Source organism: Meriones unguiculatus, chromosome 6, assembly GCF_030254825.1.
Source record: "Meriones unguiculatus strain TT.TT164.6M chromosome 6, Bangor_MerUng_6.1, whole genome shotgun sequence".
NCBI classification, from domain to species: Eukaryota; Metazoa; Chordata; class Mammalia; order Rodentia; family Muridae; genus Meriones; species Meriones unguiculatus.
The window spans coordinates 41,915,148-41,930,561 of NC_083354.1; the positions used below are offsets into that span (position 1 = coordinate 41,915,148).

Here is a 15,414-nt window from a genome sequence, read left to right on the forward strand (position 1 = left end):
TTTACCACTGCCTGTGACTGCAGCTCCAAAGAGACCCCATGCTATCTTCCCACACCCCAATGAAACAATACCAAAACCCACTAAGTCTTCTGTGGTCAGAGTTTGACATCTTGTAGGAAAAGATGTACTATTCATGTAGATTTGATTCAATTCTTCCTTCTTCCAGCACTAACTCCAGGTTATAAATACTAGACTTACTTTCTTGTTTTGTTAAAAGATTTACTTTTGTTTTTAATTGTGTGTTAAAGTGTGTGTGTGTGTGTGTGTGTGTTTGTGTGTGTGTGTGTGTACGTGCATACATGAGTACATGTGTGGCCTAAGCCCCGAGGCAGATTCCCTGGAGCTGAGATAACAAAATGGTTTTTACCCACCCAGCATGGATGTCACTGCTGGAAATTAAACCTGGGTCTGTGCAAAAACAAGCTCCTAACCTATAGCTCTTAACCACTGAGCTGCCTCTCCAGTCCTGGTTTGGTTTTTTGCAAAGGGGACTTGGTATATGAGCCAAACTAGCCCACCTCAACCTGCCTGCCAAGTGTTGGAAGTTACAGGTGTGAACCGCCACAGCTGGCTAAATGCACTCATGTTTAAACTGCTAACCCTTTCACAATAGGAATACTTGCAAATCTTATCTTTCCTTTCAAAGCAGAAAGAATCAATATGTAAATAAAAGTACAACTGTCGGGACTGGAAAGAAGGCTCAGAGGTTAAGAGCACTGTCTGCTCTTCCAGAGGTCCTGAGTTCAATTCCCAGCAACCACATGGTGGCTCACAACCATCTATAATAAGACCTGGTGCCCTCTTCTGCCCTGCAGATGTACATGCAGACAGAATATTGTATACATAATAAAGAAATAAAAAAGTACAACTATCAAAGTAAAAAAAAAAAGCCAATTCACAAAACTGGAAGATAACATGACACTTGTTTCCAAGTACAGTATTTATGAGTTGCTAATAAAAAAGTTAATTTTATGGAGTAAAACTTACAACCACAAAAAATAGAACCTAGATGTCAATTACTTTGAGATATATAGATCTGTACCCTTTTTTAGGGGTTAGTACTGGAAGTTGGACCTAGGATCAAGTAACTATCACTAAACTACATCTGGAGTGTTTTATTTTGAAATAAGGTCTTAATAAATTACCCAGGCAGGCCTACACTGAATTCATTCTATGGTGAAGGCCCCAAACTTGGGCCTCCCACTTGTGTCCCTGACTCCCAAGTACTGGGAGTATAGGCCTAAGCCACTAAGTTTATTCTACAACATTTCCTAATAAATAAAGGGTTGGGGCTGGAAAAATGGGTCAGCAAGTAGTTAAGAGCCCTTGCTGCTCTTCCATGGGACCCAGGTTCAATTCCCAGCACCAACATGGTGGCTCACAACTGCCTGTAACTCCAGTTCCAAGAAATCCAATACATTCTTCTGGCTTTCTCAGACTCCTGCACACACACTCATGCAAGCACATGCATATAACAAATTTAAAGAATAAAAAGAGTACATTTTAAGAAAACTGCTATTGCTAATAAAAGGCTAATAAAAAAAAGAGTTAGAACTACAACTCTACAGTGGTTAGAAGGAAGGCTTTTCATGGCTTAAGTATACAAAAATTGAAACAAAAAAAGTACATCTTGTGCTTGCCTGCAATGTACTGATGTGAATAAAATGCTGCACCCCAGGGTTGAGAATTTTCTGATGCAAAGAACACTGTACTCTACTTGAGTTCTAAAAGCCAAACTCCTTTGGGTTAACATAATCAGCCTGATCACAACTACAAATTACGTACAGTTATTTACAAAAATATAATGCAGGACTCTCACCCAGGATACCTAAGAAAAGTTTTACATAATACAGCACATCCCATGTGGGCAAACTCCTACTATGGCTCTGGCAATTTTGCTCACTATAAACACACTGAGGGTGAGGGAATTCATGATGGTTATGAGGTAAAACCCTAAAGGAACTCAGTGCTAAAAGACTATCAAAGCCCTACTCTGGACTAGAAGTTAAAGTTAGAATCAATTCTCAAAAGCAACAGTTAAGGGAAAAGATTAAGGGAGAAAAAAAATTGAAGACAAAACACAAAGCAAAGCACTTTAACTTACAGCTGTGTGCCTCCTGATACCAACTTTTGAAGAGGAAACTAAGAACAGAGCACACCCAGGTGAGAGACCTGCCTATCAGGGGCAGAGGGCAAAGAAAGGCCTCTCACATGGCAAGGCATTGGCTTTGGGCATCTACGAGAGTCCTTTTAAGATTGATCCAATTCCTACGTGGTTCACTTGCAACAAACTTTCAAGGACTATGAAAACAAACTTGTTTTTCTCTCTATTGTTGAGAGATGCCTGTATTTAAAAACATCCCACAAGAACAGCAATGTTCTCAGAAGTGACTTATACACTTCTGTTAATAATACTCACAGACGCTTGCTATGATGTTTGCTATGGAAACTTTCATCTTTGAGGAAGCCCAGAAACCACTTACCTGCAGTGTTAGTCCCCTCCATTCCATGATCACCATTGGCTAGAAGTGTTGGTTTAGACGATGGAATACCTGCAACAATTACAAAGAATAATTACTAATTGTAGCACAAAGAAAAAAATTAAAAAAAGAAATCACTGACTATGGAAATTCTGTTATACTACAAAGCACATCAAAACCATCCACAACTGTCAATCTTCAATAAAAGCAAGCACATTAATTCCTGTCCCACTCACACCTTCATTACTATCACAAGAAAGGCCTTTCTTTTTCAGATTTATTTATTTTATGTGCTTAACAGTTTTACCTGTATATATGTGTATGTGTCTCATGCCCAAAGAGTTCAGACAAGGGAGATGGAACTCCTGGAGCTGGAGTTATGATGGATGCTTGTAAAGCCACCATGTGTGAATTCTGGGAAGCAAACCAAGGGCTACTTCTAGAGCAAAAACAACTTTTAGCCACAGAGACATCTCTTTGCCCTAAGGAAGGCATAAGTGGTTGTTTGTTTGTTTGTTTGCTGGAGGGTGAGACAAGGTTTTTCTCTGTAGATCTCTGGCTTTCCTGGAACTCACTCTACAGACCAGAATGGCCTGGAACTCAAAGAGATCTACCTGCCTCAGCCTACCAAGTGCTAGGATTAAAGGTGTACAGCACCACCACCCCAGCTAAGTGTTTCTGCCCTATAAATTGTCAAAGATTACTAACAAATTCTATACAAAAAAAAAAAAATCCACAAAGCATCTCAGGGTAAATAAGCACACTTCAACTGAAATGATCCAAGAACTTAGGATATTCCTCCGATAGGCATTCCAGAAGACTATCACCGCTCCTGGACAAAAAGACTAGGAGTCCTCTGTTATGTTTCAAGACAGGGTCTCCTATAGCTCAATTTAGCCTCAATCTTGTTTATATACAGAGGGTGTGTCTGTGTGTGTGCGTGTAATCTCTGAAGACTGTATAAAACTGGGTATAGTGGTATACTCAGGGTATGATGCAAGAAAATTATTAAGCTCATGATCTTCCTCAACTATATAAAAAGTAAGTTTGAGACCAGCCTGAGCTACATAAGACCCTGCCTTTGAAAATAAGTAAAATTAAAAATAGGTCATAGTTTTTTGTTTTTGGAAATGGATACCTAACTCTTCAGCATTATTTGCCCTATTGAATTCCTGATGCAAATGTGCAACTTGTAGAAAATCAGTTGACGTTTTGTGTTAGTCTTTTTCTGTGCTTTCTATTCTGGTAGTTGTGGGTTTTGTTTTGTTTCAGGATGCATGTGTGCATGCTTGTGTGCATCAAACCCAGAGCTTTGCACTTCAGTGTTTTGCTTTTAAAAGATAAGCATTTTACTCCAACTCTGGTTCTATTCTCTTCGTTTCCTGAGGTTACATAAGCTTGGTAGCAAATTGATTTTTTTTGAGCAGGCACTTGCTTGTTTCCCAAGCTGGCCTTTAGCCCATTCAGTAGCCCTGGCAACAACAACAACAACAACAATGAGAAAACAGATAAACAAGCAAGGCATGGCAGCACCTGTAACATCAGTGCTTGGGAGGCAGAAAAAAGAGGGAAGCTGGAGTTTGCTGATCAACCTAGACTAGCCAGATCAGCAAGCTCCAGGTTCAGTGAGAGATCGGCCAAGGAGAAGGAAAGGAAAGGGAAAAGAGGGCTGAAAGGAGGCACTCAACATTTTCCTTGGCTTCCACAGATTAAGAGGGTGTGGGTGTGGGTGTGCACATGTGCATAGATACACGGTCTTGATGAGACCTTATTTACAACTTCACTTAACAGAAAAATCAATTTGGGGATGTACATTTTCTGAAAAGCTGACTACAATTAGCACTTCAGCAATCTGCATAAGTTTGCCTGTTGACCAAAGTTTCCAGTCCAAGATAGTCTTTTCGAATGGTGTTACCTTCTGGGTGTATTTTACTCTAAACGGTGGGACTGGTAACTGCTTAGACCATACCAAGCTAAGATCATTCCCTTTCAGGGATTTCTCTGCCTCTGCTTGAAAGGGTTTGTGAAAGGATTCAGGCAAAATACATAGTAAAGAATTTTTTATTTTTACCTTTTGATTTTTTGAGACAGAGTTTCTCTGTGTGTCCCTGGTTGTCCTGGACTCACCCTGTAGACCAGGTTAGCCTGAAACTCAGAGATCTGCCTCCCTGAGTGTTGGGACTATACACATGCACCACTGCACCTGGCTGTAAAGAAATTCTTTCTTACAGAGAGACATATTTCAACCTCTGAAACGTTTTATTTCAAGAAAATGACACAGCCAGGCATAGTGGGGCATGCATACCTGTAATCCCAGCACTCAGGAAGGCAGAAGCAGATGGATCTCCATGAGTTAGTTCCAGACCAGGCTGGTCTACAAAGTGAGTCCAGGAAAGCCATGGCTACATAGAGAAACCCTGTTTCATAAAACCAATTAAAAAAAAAAAATACTCAGGTATTTTTCACAGATACTTTGTTTTGTTTTGAGACAGGGTTTTGTCTAGACATTGGCTGTCCTAGACTCACTTTGTAGACCAGACCGGCCACAGATACTTTTAAAATACACAAATCCAGAAGCTACACTACTAATATACAAATGCAGGCTTTTCCTTTGGAAGGTAACAAACTCAGTCACCCCTGCATCGAGAGCAGAAACCCTTAACAACATTTAACTGAAAAGACTGCTCTGTCAGCAAAGAGAAGCAAGGTATATCATAGTACTAATTGGAAAAGAGATATAAAAGGGTGAAGAAACAAGTTTCCATTAAATATGCATACATAACGTGTACCCTGCTCATCTTCACATAATGTACTGTCCTTATCCAAAGCAATGCCAGATATGTTCCACCCCACACTTGGCATAAAGTCCCTCTCCTCAAACAATCAGCACTGAAGATTCATCATCCCTAACTTGAGGAAGAGTACATATTTTTTTAAAATCTGTCTTGTTTTAAAATGTAAATTTATAAGAAAATGGAAATTTTACAAAATTTCTATCATAAAATTAGCCATAAAAGTGATGAAACTTTCCAGGCGTGGTGGGGCAAGCCTTTAATCTAGCCCTCTGGGAGGCAGAGGGAGGCGGATCTCTGTGAATTCAAGACCACCCAGTCTACAAAGCTAGTGCAGGACAACCAAGGCTACACAGTGAAACCCTGTCTCGAAAAACAAACAAACAAGCAAAAAGTGGTAAAACTATAACCTGGTAATAGCTGGTATGGCTGAAGGGTAGGAAAATAGAAATTTTCATTTAAATGATTGAAACACACCTTCTGTATAGCCAGACAATTTATCAATTGAGAAATACACACTCAATAACTCATTATCAGTATTTAATTCATGAAAGAAAATAAAAGAACATAAAATGAATATAAACAGACTGCTGTGACATCATTTAAGAATAACAAATGTCCATGAAAAGATTCACTGTCGAATAAAATACCACTGAGAAGCCAGGACATATGGGTGGAGAGGGGAAGAGGGTAAGAAAAAAAATGTTAATATGGCAAAATAAGCATTATGTAAATATATATTCTCATCCTTCTTCCATTTCTTCCTTCCTCTTTTCCCTTCTCAAATTATCAGAAGGAAAAGGATGAAGAAATGCTTCATTGGTCTAACGCCTTCTACTGGTCTCCAAAGGTGCCAGGCATATACCTGGTACCTAAACATGTGCAGGCAACACTCATACACATAAAAATAACAAATCTTTAAAAAAAAAAAAAAAAGGCTAGGATGGTGGTGGCACATGCCTTTGATGCCAGCACTCAGGAGGCAGAGACAGGTGGATTTCTGTGAGTTGAGGCCAGCATAGTCTACAAAGCCAGTTCCAGGACAGCCACAGAGAAACCCTGCCTCTGAACATCAAACAAACAAACAAAGCTGCAGAGCTGGATGTGGTGGTACATATCTAATGGCATCTCCACACTTGAAAGGTTAAGGAAAGAGGGCAGAGGATTCAAGGTCAGCTTCATCTAAGCAATAAGATACTAACTAAAAAGAAAGTAATAAAGAATTTAGAAGCTGCAAAGAAAGATAGCCTTGGGACTGGAGAAGTAGAGCATACTGATCTCCCAGTGGACCAGAGTTCAGTTCCCAGCACCACACAGGAGGCTCACAACTATGTTCAAGGCAAACATGTCTATAACCTCAGCACTTGGTGTATAGAGGCAGAAGGATCATGGGTTAAGGCCACCTTCCAGTTACATAGCGGGTTCCAGGCCAGCCTGTGTTACTTGAGAGGGAAAATTTACATATCAATTGTAACTGCTCATCAGCCAATAACTTGTATAGTAACCTTGTAAGAACACTTTAACTGATTTAACTTTGCATTAGATACAAATTTTGATTAAGAAACAGGGATAATGATACATGCCTTTAATCCCAGCAACTGGGAGGCAGAGGCAAGTGGATTTCTGTGAATTCAAGGCCAGCCTGGTCTACAGAGTTCCAGGACAGCCAGGGCTACCAACATAGAAACCCTACCTCAAAACAAATAAAATAAGAACAACAAAAATCTTGATTAAAGGGCTCTAGAGGATCCAAAATCCTTTTCATATAATTAAATGAAAATCCTCTGTGGAATTCAGTGAGAAAGCAGTATAGAATCTTTTTTTGTTTTGTTTTGAATACCATGATACCCAGCTAAAAATTATTCATATTCTTAGAAAAATAAAGATATCCAAAGTTTCTTATCCTTAAGAAAAAAAAAAAATCCCTCTCCCTGCCAGATTTCAGACTCTAAATAATTTCCTCAAGTATCAATGCACATGGGACACAGAACCCTCATATACATACAATAAAAATAAATCTTTAAAAATATAATAAATTTAAATCTGTTTATAAGTGGCAGTACCATATTTGTAAGAGATAGCACAGAAAGCATTTACTGAATTAAAAGAAAACAGATTAAACAGGAATGAGTGACTCTACCGTGCACACAATAAACAAGAACTTCAGTCTAGAAGAATAAAAACATTGTCCCACCTGCAAGAAAAAAATAAAAACAAAACACTCACCTAGGACTCCAAAATAAGAAAAAAAAATTGAAAAATTGAGATATAGTAAGCACAGTACAGCACCGGGGAAATCCTCACTCAAGATGTTATACTGGCCAGGTGGCACTCAGGAGGCAGAGGCAGGTGGATCTCTGTGAGTTCCAGGACAGCCAAGGCTATACAGAAAAACCTGTCTCAAAAATCAAAATAAAACAATAACAACAAAAGTACTGCCTTCTCACTGAATTCCACAGAGAATTTTCATTTAAGGAAATAAACTCTCAGACAATATGAGTTCTCTGTGTAGCCTTGGCTATCCTAGAACACTCTATAGACCAGGCTGACCTTGAACTCACAGAGATCCACCTGCCTCTGCCTCCCTGTGCTGAGATTAGAGGTGAGTACCATGATGCCCACAAAAAATCAACCATATTCTTAGAGCAATAAAGATATCCAAAAGTTGCCTTTAAAAAACAAAATCCCTCTCCCTACCAGTTTTCAGACTCCCGCAGAAGTCTTGAGAAGAAAAGGGGTAAAAAGCTGAGAGGCAGGTGTACTGTGAGGAAGAGTCATGAATAAGCTTTAGGCTGGGAAGATTCAACACAGGCTCAACACAAGAGTATGCAATTCTACAATGTCAGACTCTTGCCAACATCACCCTCTTGTGGCAAATTTGGCAGACTGCACTGTTTCATTAAGGCCGTGCCACATGAACAAACTCCTTTGCAGTCTAGGAACCATCCTTTCCAGACTAACTTACACTGTCTAATCTAGGAGGATCTGTTAGGAAACTGCCCGACCACAGCCCCTGAGGGTCTCACACTGCACTCTGCACAAGCTCGGCATGATCTGAAATTGTTGGTTCAAAGGCAGCCCTTGAGGAGCACTGTTTCAGAGTAATCCCTCTGTGTAGCTTAGGCTGCCTTATATAGCCTACTATATTAGACCAGGCTAGGCTGGCCTAGAACTCAGAGATCCACCTGCCTCTGCCTCCCAAACTAGGATAAAAGGCATGCACTACCACCTAACTTTATATTTTACAAAAACACTGGCCTCAAAGAACTCGAGAGCTCAGTAGAGACTGTTAACCGCAATCTTACAGACAGAACACAGAGAAGTCTAAGTGGCCTGCCCACAAACGTCAGTGTGCGAGACGCTCACTAGCATGCAGCACTTTGTCACTGCTACTTCAAAGACGGGTGCCAGGCACAGTGCTCACAGTGAACCCCCAGGCACGGGGCAGTCTAGGCATAAGCAGGCGTAAACAGAGAAGAGCAGTAAGCCACAACAAGCCACTGCTGAAATGCATCCTCACTTTAACAGAAAACGATTCTTAAAGATTGCTGCCATCCTGTTTGTTACAAGAATTGTACTCAGGAAAAAAAAAAAAAAAAAAAAAAAAAAGCAACTTTCTGGGCTGGAGAGATGACTCAGTGGTTAAGAGCACTGTTTGCTCTTCCAAAGAACCTGGGTTCAATTTCCAGCACCCACATGGCAGCTCACAACTGTCTATACACAAATTCCAAGGGACCTGACACCTTCACACTAATGCACATAAAATAAAATATTTTTTTAAAAAGCAACTTTCCATCCTCGTTTCAACTATTTTTATTTATTTTGTGTTTTGAGATGAGGTTTCTTGTAGTCCAGGTTGGCCTTGAACCCCCTATGTAACCACCTGGACTTCCTTATCTATCTCCTATGAACTAGGATCTCATAGGTATGGAGTGGTAAGTCATACCGTGTTGTCAATTTTCAATTGAAGGAAATTAAGGTGATCATTTAAGAATTAAAAGAAATAAAACAACCATTGTCCAAAGAATTCTATTATATGCAGCTCATTCAACTGCTCCTTCTAGATCTAGATATGGCACAATGGTTTAAACTTCCCTTGACTGGCCTAAGTCAAGAATCAAACTGAGAGTCTACTAAGCCTGCTCAAAAACCAAAACAATTTAAGTGTGTAACTCAAGTCTGAGCACATCAAAAAGTGAGATGTATGTAAAACACAGGAATAATGAAGTACACCAGGCACAAGCTTACAATCCCAACACTGAGAAAGTAGAATCAGGAGGATTAAAGTTCCAGGGTAGCATAGGCTACATCTTAAGACCATGCTCTCAAAGACCAAAAGTAACCTATAAAAAAACAAGTCGTTAGAACTCTACCAGAATGTCTGAAAAACTGCTTCAAAGAACTTATTCAGAGTTAAAGAGATAGCTCGGTAGTTAAGAGGACTTAGTATTCTATCAGAGAACCCAAATTCAGCTCTCAGTAGCCATGTAGGGGATTTTACAACTGCCTGTAACTCCAGGGGATCCAGCACCTTCTTCTGGCCTCCATGAGTACCCCCACACACACACAGCATAATTCAAAAAAACGCATAAACATAAATAAAAATAAAATAAATCCTTCTCTTTTTCTTTTTCCTCCCCATCCCCATACAGGGGTTCTTTGTGTTGTCCTGGAACTAGCTCTGTAGATCACGCTGGTCTTGAACTCACAGAGATCCATCTGCCTCTACCTCCCAGACGCTGGAACTAAAGGCGTGCACCACCACACCCAGCTATAACTCTTTTTCTTAAACCATATTGGTTCTTGGGGCTAAGAGATGACTAAGTGCTTAAGAACACTTGCTGCTTTTGCAAAAGACCCAGGTTCCAGGTGCCCACACAGGATCTTACAACCATCCTTAATTCCAGTTCCAGTGGGATCTGTCACCCTCTTCTGGCTTCTACAGGCATCAGGCATACACATAGTACACTTACACACTGGCAGGCAAAACACTCAATACATATAAAAACTAAATATTATTTTAAAAACTATATTGGTGGAACTGGAGAAATAGCTCAAAGGTTAAGAGCACTTGTTGCTCTTGCAAAGAACCCAGCTCAACTCCCTATTTATGGCTCACAAACATCTGCAACCCCAGGCCTCCTGTAAGACTCAATAGGCATGTATGTGGTATGCACACATACCCAAGCAGATAAAACCTACACACACACACACACACACACACACAGAGTAAAATAAACCTTTTTTAAAACTTAGATATATCGATTCTCATTTTTAAATCTAGCTCTATTATTATTATTATTTTACATGTGTGGGTGTTTTGTCCGCATGTATGTTTAAGCACTACATGTAGGGGACATAAAAGGATATTGAATACCCTAAAACTGGAATTACATATAGTTGTGGAACATGTGAGTGCTGGGAATTGGAAATTAGGTCCTCTAGAAAAGCAGCCAGTATTCTTAACCACTAAGCCTTATCTCTCCATTTAAGAAAATAAAATAAAAACTCATCTCAAAATGTTCTCCAGGAAAAACACTATCAAAAAAACTATCAATTTGAAAAAAAAATGATATTTTACAAAAATCAGACACAAATAAACTTAAACTTAGAAAAATTATAAAATAAGGGCTGGCCAAATAGCTCAGAGGGTAAAGATGCTTGCCACTAAGCAAGACAACCCGAGCTCAATATTTCAGGGGAAGCCCTGACTCCCACACGCTGCCCTCTGACTCCCTACATGCATGCCATATTACATGCATAAACACAAACAAAAAATTGTAAGATTTTACAAACAAACTCAAGACCAGTCTGAAGCTGTGATTCAATCCTCACTACTGAAAAATTTGGGAGTGGTTCTAAAAACCTTTCTTTTCTGGAGACAAGTTAATATTATCCTCATCAAATCACACGACATGAGGTACAGCCAGGTGTTGTGGCACAGACTCCTCAAAATATATATATATATATATATATGTAGACACCCTATCTTCTCAACAACCCCCACACTCTGCAAAAAAAAAAAAAACATGAAACACAACAAGAAAACCTATTTCCACTACTTCCCTGTCCTTGTCCTTACCCATCCAGATCAGCTCTTAGACTGTGAAAGCATCAAACAGGTCTAAGAAAACAGAAAAGGAAAAAAAGCAAGCTTCTTCAAGCAAACTCTGATGGCCATCAGTTATTGGGGTGGGAGAAGGAATTCTTAGCTACCATTAGCTACTACAATAGTTAGCCCTTAACATTTCCTTCCTTCCTACTGAATATCCTTTATTTTCATGTGAGTCAGTCAAAGGACCATTGTGAACTATTTTCCATTAAGAAATCCTTCTGTGAATATAAAATCCTATACTCTCAATTCTTTCACCTGATGGGGTATATGTCTCCCCCATAAAGTATACACAAAGGCAGCAAGTTATAGAAAGTCACTCCCACTTCAACAACACAAAAAAAGAGAGCTGAGAAACATCTCAGGTGGTAAAATGCTTGATTTGACACCAAGGACCAGAGTTTGACATCCAGAGCCAAAATAAAATAGCAGGTATAGTGGTTTGAGCTTTTAATCCCAGTGCTGGGAAGGAGGGAGGGAGGGAGGGAGGGAGGGAGGGAGGGAGGGAGGGAGGGAGGGAGGAAGGAAGGAAGGAAGGAAGGAAGGAAGGAAGGAAGGAAAGAATAGGCAAATTTCTAGAGCTTAGCAGTCTTGCATATTTGGTGAGTTTTAAGCCAATGAAAGACCCAGTCTCAAAAACTAAAACAAAAAAATAAAAACTGGCCCAGGAAGATAGCTAAGTGGAAAAGACACTTGCCACCAAACATGATGACCTGAGTTCAATCTCTAGGATCCACAAAGTAAAAAGAAACAAACTGGCCCCTGTAAGTTATCCTTTGCCTTCTGCACGGCATGCAGAAGGGTGCTCAAGAAACCACGCCAGCCAACATAGTTCCCTGGCCTCCGCATGCAGAGAACACACACACCACCTCAAATAAGGAGAAACATGACCTAAACACTATTTACTAAATACTAAGGACGATTTCATCCTCCTCCTCCCTTCCCCCAATAGTCACATGTAGCTCAGTCTCAGAAACTGACAATTGAAGCAAAAGCTTCAAACCCTTAAGTTCTGAGCCCGTCTTCACCTCCTACGTGCTAAGACAACAGGTATGTGCACAACCATGGTAGTTATATGGGGTTCAAACCCAACCCAGAGCTTCATATACTGTAAACTAAGCTACACCCTCATTCCTCTATTATCTCATGAAGAAATTTAATCCCTAGACACAAACTAGGCACAGATAGGATCAATGATAAATTCAATCAAACAATAAAAAAATAACAATTTTATATAACGATTCTAGAAGATGGATGTGAATGGAACACCTCCCCAACTCATGTTTTGTTTGCTGATCTATTATGTTATGCTTTTATTTTGTTTCATTTCATTTTCAGACAACAGCTCAAGTATACCTCAACCTTCAATGGCAGACAATTCATTTTGAAGTCTGCATGATTTCAATTCTAAAACCAAACCAAAAAAACAAAAAACAAAAAAAAAAAAAGTAGCATGTTGACTCACAATGCCGGCTCCATAAAAAAGTGGTGCTGAGCTTGTAATTCCAGTGCTGGCAAGGGAGGCCAAAATGGGATAAACAATGAGTTTCAGGGCAGCTTGGTTACAGAATGAGACTCTGTTTCAAATCCCAAACAACCAACCAGATATACATACAAATGACTAGACAACTACAGATCAATACCTCTCTTAAACATAGACAAAAAAATCCACAGTCAAGTATCAACAAAGCTAATTTAAAAATAAAAAAAAAGAAAAGAAAAAGAAAACTTTAAATTTTCAAAGGCTTTAACTGTGTTTTACTCCAGAACACCCCAATAATCTTATTCTAACATAAACTGGAATATAAGCACAAATTTAATGTATTTAACTTCGCAAAGCTAAGTTCAAATAAAAGAAACAGCAGAAATTTTAACAGAGGAAGTTATGACACCAACTAGACAGTAGATGAAACATTACAGAAGACACTGGGATTACGTCTTCTCCAGCTTTATCAGCACTAATCTGACCAAAGAGCAATGTGTCTGTCCTCCTTCATTTCTCTTCTTTGTTTTTTTGTTTGTTCCAAGATAAGGTTTCTCTGTGTAGCCATGATTGCCTTGGAGCTCACTCTGTAGACCAGGCTGGCCCTCAGAAATCCCCTACCTCTGCCATCAGTGCTGGGACTAGGGGCATGCGGCACCACCACTGCCTGGCCATCCTTGATTTCTGATAGAAACTTAGCTAGCCTACATCAAAAGCTCAGTGGTCATGACGCCGGTCTGCACTCTACACATAAACATGCTTTTTAGCTTAAACACTTACCTTCAGTCTGGCTAGTGTCTGAGCATGGTTTCTTCTTGGACTCTGAGTTCCCAGTTTTATCGTCACCATCCAGGAGAGGAATATACTCAGTTTTCTCCACAGTTTCTCCCACAATATCATCATAGGGCTCTGCCTCCAGTGTGGCAATAAAGTCTCGCTTTATCTCTCCCTCAATCTCTGGAGGTGGCTCTGTCAATGCATCCACAAGACTGAGGTCCGCCATTCTGCACCACTGAAACTGCCTGTTAGAGGCAAAGAAAAGTTTCTTATAAACACTGCAAATGAAACATGAAAAATATTTCTAGAGCCTCTCAGCTGTTTGCACAAGAACTAGAGTCTAAAGCTCATCCAGGGGAGCCACTGTTGCTGACATTGTCCTCGTCTCTCTACAAGGCTATTTTGTTAACTTTGAGGCAGGGTCCTGCTCAAGCTAGTCTAATTCACAATAAATCTTCTGCCTCGCCTGCAAAATACTGGGATTACAAGAATGTCCAGTCAAACCCAGCTTCTTTTTATTAATATAGAAAACAAAGCACAAACCAGGCAGTGGGGGCACACACCTTTAATCTCCACTCAGGAGGCAGAGGTAGGCCAATCTGAGTTCAAGGTCAGGCTTAGTCTATAGAAAGTTACAGGACAACCAGGTCTACACAGAGAAACCTTGTCTCAAAACTTTGTCTCGAAACTACGGCCCTTCCCCCTCTTGCCCCCACCCCCAATTTTTTTTCAAAGTTATAGCCAGCAACATCCAAATCAGGTCTTTTAGGAAAAGATTTATTTTTATTTTATGTGTGTAAGTATTTTGTCTGTATGTATGTTATATGCAGTCTATACATGCCTGTTGCCTGTGATGGCCAGAGAAGGGTGTTAGATGTGAGTTACAAATGTGAATGCTAAGAACCTAACCTCACTCAAGTCCTCTGGAAGAGGACATGGTGATTTTATTACAACTTAATTCACTTTGTATCCCAGCTGTAGCCCGCTCCTTTGTTCCCTTCCTAATCCCGCCCTCCCTCCCTCTCTTCCAATGCCCCTTCCCTAGTCCACTGATAGGGGAGGTCCTCCTCCCCTCCCACAGTGCTCTTAACTACTGAGCCATCTCTCCATCCCTTATATCAGGCCTTTTAAAACTCTCATAATATCTTTTCTATTACCCCTTATATCTTCATTTCTACATCAGGTCACAGAATAGTTTTTAAAAGAATATACAAGAGCAGATTAAAATATTTCTATGAAAAAGCCTACATATTATGGAGCAAATAAAATCATCTTATCATAAGACTAAGTTACAAAACCTTATCTTGGAGCCAAGTACTGCCTCTTCATTATCTTGTCGATAGCTAAGTTACCAATGACAACACTCAGCACTACTATGCTAACATGAAACCAAGATGGCTCAAGGGATAATGCTCTTGCCATGAAGCCTGACAACCTGAGTTTGAGCCCCAGATTCCTATGTGAAGGTGGAGAGAACCAACTTCTAACAAAGCTGTCCTTTGATCTCTACATGTATGACATGCACACATACAATCTCACCTATGCATCAGACATACACTAATTAAAATTTTAAAACAAAATGATTTGATAATAAGTCAATGTTTTGAGTAGAAGTATCCTGTGGGTGGATAAAACCATTCCCAGAAGCCATATTACTGTATTATTGAATGAAAATCCTAGTTCTGGGGTTAGCCTTCTTCTCTAGGAGATATGGGCTAGTAAGACCCTGTAGCTCCAGATACAGGCTATTGCCATGAAAGTTGGGTGACC

General features: G+C 39.9%; 1 protein-coding gene across 15 annotated transcripts in view; it reads right to left on the minus strand.

Annotated features, from left to right (window-relative positions):
• Positions 1-15,414, minus strand: part of LOC110565770 (microtubule-associated protein 4) — a 136,331-nt gene that overhangs the window by 75,822 nt on the left and 45,095 nt on the right. For all 15 annotated transcript variants that reach the window (XM_021663555.2, XM_021663531.2, XM_060385219.1 and 12 more), the window contains 2 exons: positions 13,648-13,889; positions 2,484-2,552 (listed from right to left, as the gene is read on the minus strand). In XM_021663555.2, the coding sequence (XP_021519230.2) occupies positions 2,484-2,552; positions 13,648-13,870 (292 nt within the window). In that variant the 5' untranslated portion in view covers positions 13,871-13,889. Of the gene's footprint in view, positions 1-2,483; positions 2,553-13,647; positions 13,890-15,414 lie in introns of those variants that run through there.